At 46.8% G+C, this 17269-nt stretch overlaps 1 protein-coding gene across 2 annotated transcripts in view; it reads left to right on the forward strand.

Moving 5' to 3' along the window:
- The window catches only part of itgb2 (integrin, beta 2), a 74120-nt gene that overhangs the window by 33540 nt on the left and 23311 nt on the right, over positions 1-17269 (forward strand). For both annotated transcript variants that reach the window (XM_033615067.2, XM_033615075.2), the window contains exons 4-6: positions 7510-7711; positions 8046-8216; positions 15921-16162. In XM_033615067.2, coding sequence (XP_033470958.1) covers positions 7510-7711; positions 8046-8216; positions 15921-16162 — 615 coding nt within the window. The remainder of the gene's footprint in view (positions 1-7509; positions 7712-8045; positions 8217-15920; positions 16163-17269) is intronic.

The raw sequence follows: 17269 nt of genomic DNA on the forward strand, positions 1-17269 counted from the left end.
AAGTTGATTCGGAGGATGTGCATTCTTTATATTTGTTTCACTGTACGCAGAGCAAGTACCTCAGGAGCAGTTGTTGTGCAGTGGAAGAATGTGGTACATCCCACATTGCAGGGTTTTCCATCCCAGAAAGGCTTCTCTACGAGTGGTGTTCGACTGTGGTGCACGGGCCCAACCTCACCAGCTCACTACTTGGAGTTTTGCTTCGGTTCAGGCAGGAGCCCGTGGCATTTATGGGTGATGTGTAAGCGATGTACCATCAGGTGAAGGTTGTGGAGCAAGACAGAGATGTCCTTCGATTTCTTTGGTGGCCGGAAGGAGACCTCAGCAGAGATTTCAAGGTTACAGAATGACTGTGCATCTGTTTGGGGCTGTGTCGTCACCCAGTTGCGCTTGTTATGCACTGAAGAAAACTGCTGACGACGACATTGTTGATTTCTCTGCCAAGACTATTCAAGTGGTGAAGCGACATTTTTATGTGGACGACTGCCTCATGAGCATGGGCTCGGAAAAGAAGGCTATCCAAATGGTTCAGGATCTCAGCGCCCTCTGTAAGAGAGGTGGGTTCATTCTAGAGAAGTGGATTAGCAACAGTCGGGCGGTTTTGCAGACTATTGCAGATGACCAGTTGGCCAAGGATCTAAAGGAGCTCGATTTGGACAGAGAGAAGCTTTCCATTGAGCAAGCTTTGGGCCTCCTCTGGTGTGTCAAATCGGATGCCTTCAAATTCACGATGGAGGTGAAACCGCAGCCTCATACCAGGCGTGGAATGTCGTCCACAAGTAGTTCTGTGTATGATCCTTTCGGAATGTTGGCACCAGGCACTCTGTCTGCCAAGATGATGCTACAGGAGCTGTGTAGGAGAGGCCAGGGCTGGGATGAGGCATTGCCACCCGATATCGAAAACCAGTGGAAAAGGTGGCTGAAGGATATCGAGGTGCTTTCGTCATTCAATGTGGACCGCTGTGTAAAACCACAGGACTTTGGTGAGCCACTGCACAGCCAATTACATCACTTCGCTGATGCCAGTACAGAAGGCTATGGGGTTGTAACTTACCTCAGGCTTCAAACAGAAACAAAACAGAAACAATATTCAAGTTGCTTTTCTGTTGGGAAAAGCCAGGGTCACACCATTGAAGACCGTGACTGCTCCACAGCTGGAGCTAACAGCTGCCGCCCTAGCCTCAAGGGTGGATGTAATGCTAAGGGCAGAGCTTGAACTTCACCTTGACAAATCTTGGTTTTGGACCTATAATACATCAGTTTTAAAGTATCAACAATGAAGACAGACGTTTCCACACATTCGTGGCAAATGGGGTTGCTGCCATCAGAGAGGTTTCGGATCCTTCACAATGGAGGCACGTGGGAATCAAAGAGAACCCAGCCAACATTGCATCCAGAGGAATAAGGGTGCCAGACTTTCTGAAGGATCGCAGTTGGCTCAAGGGTCCTAAGTTTCTTTGGGTCCCGAAGAAGAGTGGCCAGCCAGCTATGGCATCGACATCAAAGTGGAGTTGGATGATCCAGAGGTCAAGAAGGATGTTTTGGTGAATGTGATCAGTACTGAGCCATCGAGCACTGACCATCTTCTCACTTATTTCTCAGACTGGAGAAGGCTCAAGGTGTCGGTAGCTTGGGTCCTGCGGTTCAAAGCCATCTTGTTGGAGCTTAGTCATCTGAGGAAGGCCTCTAGAGCTGTACAAGTGGATGAAGTGGGAAGACGAAAGGCCATAATCACAGAGAGGACAAAACCCTTGGCACCAAGTGATATGTCAGAGGCTGAGTCGGTCATTGTTCGTTATTGTCAGCAGCAAATGTTACAAGATGAGCTTTCCTCTTTGCTGTCCAAGCCGACAAAGTTCCATCTACAAGCTGGATCCGATCGTGGAGGATGGACTCCTAGGAGTCGGGGGGAGACTTAGTAAAGGAACCATGCCTTTGGAGACTAAACATCCGCTCATTCTCTCCAAGGATCACTACATTTCCAAGCTCATCCTCAAAGATACTCATCAGCTGTTAGGTCACAGTGGCCGAAGCCATACATTGTCAACAGTGAGGAGGAAGTTTTGGATTACATGTGCCAATTCAGCGGTGAGGAGTGTGATCTCCAAATGCAGTTTTTGCCGGCGACATCATGGAAGGTTTGTGGAACAGAAGATGGCTGATCTTCCTAAGGAACAAATCAACCCAGATCTCCCTCCATTCACTAATGTTGGGATCGATTATTTTGGTCCTCTGGACATGAAGAAAGGTAGAACCACGTACAAGCGATATGGAGTGATCTTTACCTGCTTGGTTAGTAGAGCAGTCCATTTGGAGGTGGCAAGCTCTTTGGAGACTGATGCTTGTATAAATGCTCTGCGTCGGTTCATCAGTAGAAGAGGGCAAGTGGTCCTTATCAAGTCAGACAATGGATCTAACTTCCATGGTGCAGAACGAGAATTGAGAGAAGCTCTCTCCGCATTGGATAGTGAGCGCATCCAACAGGCTCTTACTCCTGCTAACGTTGAATGGCAGTTTAATCCACCAGGGGGCTCTCATCATGGCGGGGCGTGGGAACGCCTGATACTTTCTGTAAGAGGCATTCTCAGTTCAGTTTTACACCAGCAGGTGTTGGATGATGATGGGCTCCACAAAGTTATGTGTGAGGTGGAATCTATTCTTAACGATCGCCCAATCATTAAACTGTCTGATGATCCGAACGATTTGGAGCCTTTAACCCCAAATCACCTGCTCCTGTTAAAGGGTAAGCCTGCCATGCCTTCTGGGCTCTTTGATGCAACCAATATATATGTAAAACAACGCTGGAGACCGGTCCAATACCTTTCCGACCTATTTCGGAAGCGATTCATTCGGGAGTATTTGCCGTTGCTTCAGGAGAGGCAGAAGTGGAATCAGAGGAAAAGAAGTTTGAAGATTGGAGATGTGGTGGTAATCATGGACCCTGCAGCCCTTTGGCTTTTCTGTTTTGGATTGAATTGTTGAGTCTGATGCCTCTAACAATTAGGGGATGGTGTTGTAAGAGCCAAATGCAGGCAAAAGGTTAACTGGGTCTGTCAATATGTTGCCCCTCCCACTCACGATATTTAGATAGGAACTAATCTGTTGCCGGTAGGTGTTGCTGCCCAGAGGGCTAACAGTTTTTGACCACACACACCCATCACTTCACATGCAGAACGTGTTGTTGTCGGACTCTCGACTTTTGAACAAACGCGGTATACAAGTGTGCGTCAGCTAGGTTGACCTGTAGCAGCAGCCCTCAGTGGTTTAAAGCACTTTAGGCTTAGCCTCTACAGAAGCTATAAACTATTTCCACATTGAGATATGACAAGGGAAGGTACTGTAATGAACCTTGTAAACAGGGCAGATGAATGCTGCCACCACCTAGAATTTACGAGTAGGCTATGTCAGAGGATTTGAACAAACCCACACAGGAAACAGGAAGCAATAATGGTATAAAATATATATGCTTTATTTATTCCTTCTTTTTTTTTAAATGGACAATAATTTAGGGTGCAGGAACACAGCAGCTATAGGACACAGACAGAATTAGATAAACGGCCAGGAGGGGGAGTGCCAAACATCCAGAGCTTCATCAAAAACCATAGAGAGCTAGATAGGAAATAGACCAGCTTATACCCATCGCACCCTATATAAATCACAGCACACCACCGCAGAATTTCATTAAACAGCACACCACTGCACGCTTTAGTTAAACAGCACACCACTGCAGACTTTAATTAAACAGCACACGACTGCAAACTGTAATTTATGTTTCCCACACTACACCCAGTCTGTGAGCTACTGCATACTGGACCCCCCACAAGGTTACCATCCACCCCTACCTGCTACTAAGCCTGCCAGCTCCCTGCGCAATTTAAAATGAACTAATAACACAGATAAACTAACATAACCTAACACATAAGACAAAACTACAATAATAAGACAGACGCGAAATGGAGAGTAGGTTATACTCAACTCGCCCGTTGGCGAGGACCCCCCCCGGGGTCTTCGCTTGATGCGCCGTCTGACTCCCCCAGGGGAACAGCACTTGACAGGTGGCGCGTCCACACAGGTAGCGGCTCTGAGCCAACAACAGCAGCACCGAGGATGAAGAGCTACTGGGCAGACGGCTGTGAAAGTGGCGACCGGCGACCCCTCTAATGCCCCGGCCCTGGCTACCTAAAGGAGGCAACTAGCCTCCCTTCCTCACTCAGGACAGGCTCCCCTACCTTACTTTCTTCATTTAACCAGCTGCGAACGCCCCTCCCCAGCCCAAAGGGGTACCCGCCACCAAAACAGCAAAACAGTTACAGACAAGACAGAAATCACAGAATGAATGTCCTTTTTAAACACCTCTCCTCCCTACCTGGCGTCCCACAGGTGTATGTCATTGTCTTTAATTAGTCTCTGTCTTGCAGGGAGACAGCTCCACCTGCTGTCTCACTACAGTACTGTGGGTGCATTGGTTGCTGACATTCTGGAACACTCAACTTCAGCCTTTTTTCCTTCAACAACAAACACACATGGTTATGTTGTAGGAGGAACAGCCTGCTGCACCAACACCCCCCGCAAAGAGGTGAGATGGGCCACCGTTTCACCTCGAATTTGAAGAACTCTTTCACCGTCATACTGACGCTAAGGGTGGTAAAGGTGTCAATTGGAAACCCTCCAGATCCCAGTTTGCTGATTACCATCCTGGGAAAATCCAGCGTTTTGACAACTCAGCCAGATTAAGAGGCCGTTTACACGTACACGGTGATTTTGATAAACGGAGACATCTTCCTTCGTTTGTGCCCTTCGTTTACACGCAAACGGAGATTTCTCCTCTGAAAACGAGTCTTTCTAAAAACTCCGGCCAGAGTGAAGATTTTGGAAAACTCCGGTTGCGCGTTTGCATGTAAACTGAGATAAACGGAGATAAACGGAGTTATAGGCAGCCGACGTCACAGTATGCGCCGGAACTTGCGCCTGTGTAAAAAGTGCGACCTATGTTGCTATGGTGACAGTGGATACATGGAAGGCTTGAGCTTCTCGTTACACTGCCACCTACAGGTTTGGCATGCTCTTGTGTATATATACACGGGTAAGTGTAAACGAAGATCTTTTTGAAAACGGAGACGGTGAAATGTCCGTTTATGAAAATAGCCGGCAACGTGTAAACGGCCTCTAACTGCCAGACCAGGGTCGTTAACTATGCTTTTAAGATGTTGAATAGGAGTTATTTTGATCTTAATTTAGGTTTCATTAGGTAAATTGTTTTGTGCATCCCTGCATCTACAAATTATCTACAGTCACATACTCTCTCACTATCGCCAAACTAAATAACTGCCAAAAGTGTTACCTCTTGCCTTAATCCATTTACACATAGTGTTGATTTTGTGTCATTTCATATCATCCACATTTACTATTCATTTACTCAATTGTTGAACATTTACCCCTAAATAAATCTTCATTGATCGCCAAGTTGTTGTCTGTGGGTATTTCTTTTGAGCAGGAACTAAGATCAATGTATAGAGAATGTATAAACTTTGGAGTGAGACCAGGTTGAGTGATAACATTTGTGAGTTTGGAGCCTGACCTGACATCGTTGTCTCGTTTCACCAACTGATGTGGAAAACTTGTACTTCTCGAAAAATTTAACTTTGATTAATTATTGAACAAACTCAGTAAGCCTCACTTGTCCTTATTTGAATTTGTGTAAGTTTACAACACAAATCTGATATCAGAGAAAATGGACACAAAATGGTAAAAAAAGAAAAAAAAAAAAAGATATCCACACACTTGCATGTATGCAGTGTTTCACTTTATTTGTTAAGCTTTTGGTTTACTTGACCTTCATCAAAACATACCAAGAGAGGACACAGACATACAATAAACTTAAAGTATTACATTTGCTCAGCTTTGTACAGTGTGTCCCACACCATTCAGAATGACACGAGGGAGGAGGCAAAACAATGTGTAACCCTCCCAGACTACAATGGGAGCAGAAACATCATCTAGGTCTTCATCTTATCTTAACTTCCAGACACCCATACTGTAGCTTCCTCACATAAAACATCCAAGTGTGAAGGACTCTGAGGCCTCTCAGGATACCAAACCATGATAATGCACTAACCATCTTTCCTTCTTGTCTAATACATTTCTACCACACAAACTGTGCAGATCAGTGATGGTTACAGTTCACTTAGGTTACCAAATAAATGCAACAGAAACTAACCTAGAGACAATGTTGTTTTGAGATCACTCCAGCCACAATACAGTGCTCAAAGACTTAAAGCAAATATGGGCCAGGGGCATAAAGTGGGGGGCCAGTGGTACCTTTTCTAACTACACACCCCCTGCTTCCAGCCCCTTTGCTTTGATCACTCCTATCTTTGATCTCGATCTTCATTTTGATCTCAACCACACACCTGTAAAGTTTTCTGACCGCATCTTTCACCATTGTGATGCTATCGTGTTGACCAAATCTGATCACAGAAAGACAGACAGACACCTCCCTGACACCCCCCTCAAAATTTCTTTTTTTTTTTTCTTCTTGTAATGTTTTCGTGGTTATGCCACTCTCTTCATCTGCTGGCCCTGCAGGGCAGGGCTGCTATTGTGACTATTGACCTGTTGCACACTTGGTATGTTCCTACTGGCACTTACAGGTTTTTTTATTGCACTTTTTATGATTACCTCCTGGGCTATTGCAACCTTAAGGAGCTTTTATTCTTTTAGCCTTATCTGGTATGATAAAGTTGATGTATTTATTTCATCCAATAGTCCTAATTGCACAATTATGTTATTTAAATCTGCGCCTTGCATACTAGATGGTTGTCTACTGTGTGTCTTGTTTATATATGATGGTTGTATCTGCGAATCAGCTATGTCGCACTATGTGCCCAAAACAAATTTCCCACTTGGGACAATAAAGTTTATCTTATCTTATCTTATATGTCTGTCTGGCAAAATACTCAAAACTACTTCTGTGCTAGTTCCCACCATGGCTGTGGCTCAGAGGTACAGCGGGTCATCCACCAAGATCAGCGGTTCGATCCCCGGCTCCTCCAGTCTGCATGTCAAAGTATCCTTGAGCAAGATACTGAACCCCAAATTGCTCCCGATGATGCTTCCATCGGTGTGTGAGTGTGTTAAAAACTAAGTAGCAGGTGGGACCTTGTATGGTAGTCTCAGCCACCAGTGTGTGAATGGGTGATTGTGACTCGTAGTGCAAAAAGCACCATTTACCATTCCATTTACCAATTAGTGTCACCTAGACCACATTTCACCATGATGACACACACACATACAGACAGATTTATAAGATGAAAACAATACCATCTGTTTCAGTGCTGTCATAGATGGAAATTAGTTGTTTTCGTCTGGCATTATTTGAATAATTGCTTTTACTTGAAAATTTAAAGCATGCTGTGGTTTGCTAAAACCATATGCCAGGGAGTAATAGTAACAACATTATGTACAGACACAGATGAGTGAACTTGTGCTGTGTTTTTGCATTGCCTACAGAATTTCACCAAAGCAGGTGAGCAGGAGGCAGTACGCTGTGACACCAGAGCTCAGCTGATAAAGAACGGCTGCAAGAGTAAAGAAATCATCTCTCCAGAGAACAAGCAAACCATTGTCCAAAAGGTTCCTCTGTCTGAGTCATTCAACCAACAGGAGCCTGTCCAGCTGAGTCCACAGAGAATTAGTCTGAGACTGCGACCCGGTTAGTGAAATCAGTTCATGCTGGCCTTTTGACAAGTGAAGGAATGCAGCGTTTGGTTTTCAGATCAGAGTGAAAACAGAGCAGTTATCTGTGTGATCCAGGGTCATTATCTTTGTGCAGGACTAGGGTGGGCAAATTTATAAAAGGCAAAAGAAAAAATGTTAGAAATTCTTAAAGTCTTACTTTGTTTTCATGTTTTCCAATGTTGCGTGTTTTACCATCACATTTGACAACTGCATGAACTTATTGTCACTGCAATTCTAATATGAATACATTAGCATTTTTTTATTTTCTCTCTTTATTCAATGAGTTTTTTTGTCCTCTGTGTTTACAGGGCTTCCTACCACATTCAGTGTTTCATTTAAAAGAGTTGAGGGTTATCCAGTTGATCTCTACTACCTGATGGACCTCTCTAACTCCATGAAAGATGACTTGGAAAATGTCAAAGAACTGGGACAAGATCTTTTTGCAGCTCTGAATAAAATCACAGGGTCTGCTCAAATAGGTAATAAGATTGCAATCTTAAATTGACAACTTGAATTATCTGAAATACCTACATATATTTAGGATTTAGAATACTTTAGAATACAGCCACAATTGAATTCAATTCAATTCAATTTTATTTATAAAACCCAATATCACAAATCACAATTTGCCTCACAGGGCTTTACAGCATACGACATCCCTCTGTCCTTACAATTATCCTGTATACATCACATATCAGTAAATATTTATTGGGACAACATACAGAAAACCATTGTTGGAACCATACTTCCAAATGGCAGACTCTGCCACTCATGTACACTTCACTCTTCCTCTTTGCTCATTGATCTTCAAAGATGACAGAGCCAGGGATATCCTCTGTCAGCAAGCACATTTGTTGAGCCGATTCACATCACACCAATCAAATGAGCCCCTCTCCTCACCCTTAAATGCGCCACGCGAAGGCGTAATGAGAGTTTACTCTCCAAACCAGACGGGCCCGGGTGCAGCCACGGGACCAGCCCTTCCTGGACCTTCAGGCGTGTGTGTGTGTGTGTGTGTGTGTGTGTGTGGCGGGGGGGGGTTCAGGATGCTGGAGAGGGAGCTTGGCCTTCTAACCTCCCGGGTCCAGGGGTTAGACGCCCAGCTCCAAGGAGTGGAAGACTGGCAGGGTACGGCCACGGTCCCCGCACCCAGGTGGCCATTAAGGCCACACACGCGTGGAGGTGTCGCTAACCAGAGGAGAGGAAGAAGAGGAAGAGGGGGGAAGATCAATAAATAAAATAAATTGAACGTTGAAATAATTTGTTTTGGGTGATTTGTTGTAGCCTATATTTAATGTGATTGGGTAAATTTACACCATAAATGTGTGAATGGATATACAGGGAAATACTCACATTTAAGGACAGAGCTGTGCAGCCAGGTGGTCTCTCCTCTCCTGTGCACCCTGATGCTCTTCCTGCTGATTCGGCACATGCAGTTCGGCCTCTCTCTGTCGGCTCTCAGGTGTGGATGGAAAAATTATGTGCTCATTTGCATGTCGGACTAGACTAGACGTCACTGCATGTATAGCCGAACTGACAGCTCTCTGACTGATACCCGCCACCGCGGCCACGGTGTGCTGGAAAGACCCGGTGGCGAAGAAGGTCAGAGCCACTGTCACCTTTACAGCAACAGGGAGAGCACAGGTGCCACCGGGGTGCGCATCAGAGGCTATGATGCGCGTCACCACTTGGACCACCTCACGGGGTAGATCATTATTTGTGTGGCCCACCTGCATTCCAGCTCTGTCATGCCCAAATGGGATGTCCTTTGACGGTACACCCTCTCTGCGTAAGTCCTCCTCCTCCAATCACATGAAGCACGTAAACCCTTAAGACACCGAACATAACCTACAATTTGTTGACAGCGTTTCTCTCGTGCACACGCGCTCTCTCTTTCCCTCTCACAGTCTCACTCTGTTTCTTTTCTTTTGATTTTTCTAAGATGACAGATGCTGAATATATACTCCCTATCTGATGCTGTGGCTGTTTGTGGTTGGCTGAGAGGGATGTGAACTTATTAATTTGCAGCTGTGTTAATCAAATCAGGTTGGGTTTCCATTACGTGGGCCAAACGTGCCAAACGGTGCCAATCCCCTTTGATCTGACATCAGATGTGACGGGACAGTCGATATAGAGATACATTTATGTGCTGATTGCAGATAGTTGCATTGAATAGTGTTTTTTGGGTATTTATTGCATTGTTAATGTGCCTGACATTCTGGAAACCTGCCTGTGAGGTTTTGGTGACGTGTGCGCACTGTCCGCCAGTCAGCCAAACTTCCACTTACACCGGCTGCGTTCTGCCTGCGCTGATGGTAGACCTGGTTTCAGCTGGTGAGGTTTTAGCGCACCTTCGGCGAAGCCTTTTGGCTCCAAACTGTCACTGCACCAAGCTGGATCTGTCACCACGTCCCCCTGCTGCGCCGCCACACCTATCTCAGCGCACCTCAGTCTGCCAAACTACCAAACTGAGCGTGCCTCGGGTTGTGCTGCTCAAAACTAGCTCTGCTCTCCCTGCGCCACCCTGCGCTGCGCCGGGAAACTAGAGGCCAATGTTTTAATGTCACCTGTTATAGCTACTGTGTGCTCTCAGAATTGGAGAGGGACACCATGAAGGGAAGGTCCAGAAACTGAACCTGGCAGTAGATGGCTGTTTGAGTGTTTGTCCAGCTTAATACAATGGGAAGTTGAAGACAAGTTTAATTTTACAGTTGTGATGGACTACATGATTGGGGAGATACCATAAGTCAGCATTGGAGATCTATTTCGACCTCACTCAGACCGTCACCACGGTCTTTACCTTGAATGATGCCCTCGTCTCCCTATCCTGGAGACCTATATATCAACAATGTCATGTGACTGACCTCAGGAGGTTTGGCTCGCCACCCGTAAAAGCACCCCGGTGAGCAGTTTGTTTTGTAGTTCTCTGTGTTTTGTTTTCCCTGTATAAGGAATACAATCGGCTTTAAGTTAATTATTTTTGCCTTTTGATTGGTTGTATTGCTCTTAAGCTCTGTTTGCAGTCGCTGGGCTTCCATTTTCCAGCTCCCCCACCTCTCCTTTTTTTCTTGTTGCAAAAAAAACGTATGGGTGCCTTGGGGCAAATTTGATTTAATCAACTTTTTTCAGTTATTTGTGATTGGGGCTAGCTGTGAGCAGCCTACTTATTACTCTTCCCCTGTGTCAGCAATCCATAGCTGTTGGGTGCTGTTCTTCCACCTTCTGTTTGAAAATTGTGGTGCCGTAATGGCTTCACATTTGTGCTGTTTCTATCGAGGTGTCATGGACACCTGCGATGGCCACCGTGAATGCCCTGCTTGCCTGGGCATGTCACATTTAATGAGTGATATTGAGAATCCTTGTGCAGCAGCAGTTGAGCTGCCTGTGGAGGAGCGCATTCACAGAGCCAGATGGGTGGAGCAGTCGGTCCGTGCAGGGGCAGTGCAGCCTCCACCTACTCAGCCAAGGGAAAGGAGACATGCTTCAAAGAAATGTTCCCGGAAGCATAGGCAGGAGCACACCCCTGACCGCGAGCGGGGCTCAGGTAGGAAACATGCTCCGCAGCCTGCGCCTAGCCCGACTAGTAACTCGGCTGGTCCACAGGATGACACTCAGCTACAGATTGTGGCTGCCATATGTGGTTTGTCAGAGAGGTTGGGTAGGGTGGAGGCCCATTGTCCTGCTAAGCCTGCCACATCGGTGCAAGTGTGCTCAGAAGACCCCTCCCTTGTCAGGCTATCCCCTTATCAGGATGATGGTGCAGTACTGCCTGATGTTCTCTCTCTGTATGCCAATGATTCACCCTTTGAGGGTGACGAGCAGTCTGAGGGTGCTGCTGAATCTGAACAGCTTAAGTCCACTCACCTTGGGGGGGGGGGGGGGGGGCATCCAGCCTTAGCAATATGGGTGAGCCCTCGCCCATGGATGTCATCTCAAGGGCAGTCTCGCTCACCAGACCTTTCTCAAGAAAAGAAAGGTCTGGCTGGGCTGACGCTCACTTTAAGATTGGAGAAAAAAACGCCCCGGTTGCTTGTATTTCTTTCAACCAATCACAATCGTTCTTGGCGGTGCCACAGCAATGGTGCGCTTGCAAAAATATTGCCGGGGGGAAACAGGTTTTGGTGTAACACGCCCACAAAAATATCGCCTACAGGACGCGAACCATGGCAGAAAAATGGCTACATCCCCGCAAGATCAAACACTGCAAAAGTTAGTAAAGGACGTGTTGAAAACTGCAACTGGAGGTGGTAGGGCGGGACTTCAGCGGGTGGCTCGTTCCGCCCAATGAGAGGCTGATCTATGCAGCGAACTTCCACCCACTCAGACTATCTCAAGGGTTATGAGTGCAGCAAAAACTGTGGGTCTCAGTGTTCCCGTGGAAGCTCTTGCCCCGGTGGACGGGGCTTGGGCAGGCATTTCTCAGTCCCAGCACTCCCAGCAGTTTGTCTCTGTGCCTGTGGCGGGGGACTATTTGCAGATGCTCAGAAAGGCATGGAATGCCCCCACTGGGATGCCCCAGTTTAATGCCGGTTGTCGGAGGTTGGTTAAGACCCAGTATGCTCTGGAGACTGGTTTAGGGGATATGCCTCCTGTAGAGCGGGAAATGGCGGCCTTGACATCTCTGGGTCCAGAGCGCGTGATTGCGAATCCACGCTGTCGAGTAAAAGAGTGCTACAAGACTGACGACTGGTGTGTCATATAATGCAGCCACACGAGCAGCCCGCTCGGGAAATGCTCTCGCTATTTTATTGGCAGCTCTTAGGAGGACTGCCAATCCTGATGACCAGGATACCATGAGCCTGATTGATGCTGCTCTTGTCACCCATTCTCAGCTTACAAGGGACATTGGTAATGCTATGTCTGTTGCCATGATGTCATGACCAATGACCAATATGCAGATTGCGCCGGCACATGTGTTTCACCCTGACTCCCAGGGTGTGCTGGATAAGGCTGAACAATCCCAGCTTACAAGGGATTCTGTTCGGCGCACATTCAGCAGGGCTGCAGCTGCCAGGTGGAAACCTAGGGCCTCCCAGCCTACCCCACAGTCATGCTGGACTCACCAGGAGCCATGGGCAGCCTCTGGTGGTTCCAGGCAACCTTCGCAGTGCCGGCAAGGGTCCCAGCCTCACTCCTCAGCTTGGGATATGCCCCAGAGGAAGCGCCCCCCCCCCAAAATTCCAGGACCTCAGGGGGGCGTCGCCTAGGGATGTGCAGGGGTCAGCCACCGAAAATTGTTCCCAGCTATACCTGGAAAGCTGGAAAGAAACAGTGTAGCCATGGGTATTGGCTTCTGTGTCAAAGGGGTACAGAATTCAGTTTCACCGGCGCCCTCCTCCTCTTTCCGGGTTTCGCATGACCGTTGTCAGGGACCTGGCCCAGGCACAGGTGTTGGCAGAGGAAAACTTGGACCTTCTCCAGAAGGATGCAATAATGAAAGTAGCTCCAGGCGAATAGCTCGCTGGCTTCTACTCCATGTATTTCCTCGTGCTGAAAAAAGATGGTGGGACTCGTCCCATTGTAGACCTGAGGCGACTAAATACCTTCATAAAAGTTCTGCCTTTCAAGATGCTGAACACAGCTCAGATTCTGGAATCCGTGGAAAGGGGAGAGTGGTTCACCTCAGTGGATCGGAAGGGCGTCTACTTCCACTTACCCATCTATCCAGATCACAGACCCTTTCTTCGTTTTGCCTTCCAAAGCCAAGCTTATCAGTTCAAGGTCCTGCCATTTGGCCTTTCCCTCTCACTTTGGGTGTTAACCAGGGTGGTGGGGGCTGCCTTGTCTCCTCTCCAGTTGTCGGGGATCAAGATCTTTCCCTACTTGGACAACTGGCTGATTTGCGCTGATCTCACATGTGCAGTCCTTGGGTTTCAAGGTAAATGTGAAGAAAAGCAACCTCAAACCATGGCAGCAAGCAGTTTTTGTGGGTCTTTGTCTGAACTCCCTCACAATGATGGCATCCCTCACCCCTCAGAGGGTGATGAAAATTCTGGCCCTCCTGGATCGGTTCTGTCTTGGCCAGAGGCTAGCATTGGTTCATTTTCAGAGGCTGCTGGGGATGATTTTGGCTGCAGTGGATGTTGTTCCTTTGGGCCTCCTCAGGGCTTGGCCACTGCAGAGTTGGCTGAATGCCTTCAAACTCCACCCAAAGTTGCACAGGCAGGTGAAACTTCAGGTGACACATACATGTCTCTGGGTATTACGCCCGTGAAGGAACAGGGTGCTTCTGCTCCAGGGGGTTCCCCTTGGGAACATGCCATCAAGGAGATCAGTGGTGACCACAGATGCTTCCCTCACAGGCTGGGGGGCAGTCTGGGAAGGCAGGATGGTGCACGGGCTGTGGACGCCACACATCTGGAATTGAAGGCAGTCCACCTTGCATTGAAGGCTCTCCTCCATTCCCTTCAGGGCAGGATGTCTTGGTAAGGACAGACAGTTCTTCATCTGCGTATCACATAAATCACCAGGAAGTCCACACGAAGTCCCTGCGTTGCCTCCAGGTGGCACAGGAACTTCTGTTTTGGGCCTTTCAACATCTGGGTTGTGTATCGGGCTGCAGACCTCCTATCCAGGACTGGTCCTTCCCTGGGAAAGTGGAGGCTCCACCCAAAGGTGGTAACCCTCCTATGGACCCGATATGGCAAAGCTCAGACCGACCTCTTTGTATCGGTGGAGACGACCCACTGCAGGATGTGGTTCTCCCTGGAAGGTCAGGGAGGTCCCCTGGGTTTGGATGCACTGTCTCAAGAATGCCCGGAAGGGTTGTTGTACGCTTTTCCGCCGTTCCCTCTGATCCCTCTGTTACTCAACCGGGTTGCCCTGGGCCACTACAGGGTGCTGTTGATAGCCCCCAAGTGGCCCAGGAGGCATTGGTTCCCAATACTCCTTTGCCTGGTTCACGGTCAGCCGTGGGCCCTGCCAGTCAGAGTGGACCTTCTCTCCCAGGTAAGGGGTCAGATATAGCATCCCAAACCGGAGATTCTGCAGCTTCAGCGGTGGAGTCCTCTGTTCTTCACGACACTGTTGGTACTAGTCATCCAAGGTAAAGACTGTGGTGACGGTCTGAGTGAGGTTGAAATAGAGTTATGACTATAACTAGGATCTATGAGACCGAACGATGGCCGTCACCATCTCTTGTCACCAGCAAGAGGAGGAGGCGTGCTCACCGAGGTGCTTTTATGGGCGTCGAGCCAAGCCTCCTAAGGTCAGTCACATGACATTGTTGATATATAGGTCTTGAGGATAGGGAGATGAGGGCATCATTCAAGGTAAAGACCATGGTGATGGTCATCGTTCGGTCTCATAGATCCATAGTTATAGTCGTAACTTATGTTATCCACTTCGAGAGCCAGTGTTTTGACAATACATCACTTAACATCTTCTGATGATTGACTTGTTGTGCTCTGAACTTAAGGCAGGAGTTCTGTCTTGGGTGCCTGCAGGATGGGCGTGGGGCGACAGATAATTTATAATGATGAGTGAATCCTACCACATGGTCACAAGCCCTTTGCTTTGATCCACTCCCCAGTTTGCGGTGTGACTTGAATTTAGAGAATATATTAAGAGAGTGCTCTCTGGCGTATGAGCATTAAGGCTTGACTTTGACTTTTGCTTTGGTAGGGTGTGAGCTGTGGAGCTTAAAGATTCTAGTAGCCTGGCTGTTTGTGTTATAGTAGCCAGGCTGAAAAATCAGGCAGTGTGATGGTTTTGTCAGTGCCACGCTCCAGGATGCCCCAACAAAGGCTATAATCCACAAATTGATCTTGATAGCTGGCTGCCAATTGGTTCAGTACTAAGGTACTTTGTGGTATGTATTAGTGATGGCAGAATGAGGCCTCATGAAGCATTTTCTTTATTTTCTGAGCCCACTAGATGGTGCTCTTGGTTTAAAGAGAGAGGCTAAAAGAATGGAAATCTGGTGTTTTTAAACCTTTTGTTGAACAAAAAGCACCATCTAGTGGGCTCAGAAAATAAAGAAAATGATTCATGAGGCTTCATTCGGCCATCACTAGTATGTATGGTTTCCCATTTGCACAAGCTACTTACACAAAATGTACAGGCTGTGTTCTAATGTGGTGCCATTTATCTCAGTATGTTCCATTATGCATCTAAATAGTCTAAAAATGTTTGAAACATCTTTTTTAAGAATTAGGAATTAATAGCTGTTTCTGTGACTACAGGGTTTGGTGCCTTTGTTGATAAGACAGTCCTGCCTTACACCAACACCAACAAGGAGAAACTTCTGAAGCCATGTGGCGAGAATGACCAGCAGTGCCAGGCTGCCTTTGGCTACAGACATGTGCTTAGTATGACACCAAGGATAAATGAGTTCAAACAAAAAGTGAAAGAGCAGTTCATTTCTGGGAACTTGGACTCTCCAGAGGGGAGCCTTGATGCTATGATGCAGGCTGCTGTGTGTGGGGTAAGGACTCAACCAAAAAGGTAACTGTACTGTGAATAACACAAGGAAAACAAGCATGGGTTTATTTTCATAAAGGAATTAAACTAAAAAAAAACACCAGTTTCAGCCCATTCAAGTTGCAGTATCATGCATAACACTCATTTCAATGCCACACAGACTATGCTTGTTAGCGGGCAGCATAAGCTTAATGGTAGTGATAGCGGAATGAAGCCTCATGAAGCATTTTTTTATTTTCTGAGCCCACTAGATGGTGCTCTTGGTTTAAAGAGAGAGGCTAAAAGAATGGAAATCTGGTGTGTTTTAAACCTTTTGTTGAACAAAAAGTGCCATCTAGTGGGCTCAGAAAATAAAGAAAATGATTCATGAGGCTTCATTCCACCATCACTACTTAATGGACATATTGCAACAGCTGTACGAGCTATGTACCACAGCTGACTTCTGAGGTCTAGAAAACTGGGCCAGCTAATTACATCGTCAAGACTTAAGTATGGAGGTTTTGTTGCAATCATATAAAACTGTTTTGAGAGCATATTTCTTGAACTGCAATCAAAAAGTTTGTAAGTAAAAATGTATAATCATTTTGCTTATAAGTCAGTACTCTTTGCTTGCAAGTTAAAAAGTTTTGCTTGCAGATCAGTCCTCTTTGCTTGCGAGTTAAAAACTTTTGCTTACAGGTCAGTCCTCTTTGCTTGCGAGTTAAAGTTTTGCTTGCAATTTCAACTGCACTTAATGGACAGGGCCTACGCTGATGGATGAGAGAAGAGTTTCTATTGGTGGGTTTGACGTGGCTCCAGAGCGGGCTACACCCACGATTCCCTCTCTCCCACTGGAAACACTCAACAGTCGGCATTACTGCTACACCCCGGAGCATTGACGGTACTGACCGTTACGCTGTCAAATAGTTCTGCCCTGGCTAAACAAAAGCAATCTACATGCACCAGTCCAAATAAAACATTCTTGCTTCCATGCAGGTGACGTGCACCTTTAGATTGTTTGCAATCCGCCAACCGAGAGAAGAAGAAAAAAAAAAATGCTTTGCAAGCTGTTATTCCGATTGAGACTGGACAATAGAGACGTGTCTTACAGCTTTCAGTTTAGGCCCCGCCC

Source organism: Epinephelus lanceolatus, chromosome 14 (genome assembly GCF_041903045.1).
Source record: "Epinephelus lanceolatus isolate andai-2023 chromosome 14, ASM4190304v1, whole genome shotgun sequence".
NCBI lineage: Eukaryota > Metazoa > Chordata > Actinopteri > Perciformes > Serranidae > Epinephelus > Epinephelus lanceolatus.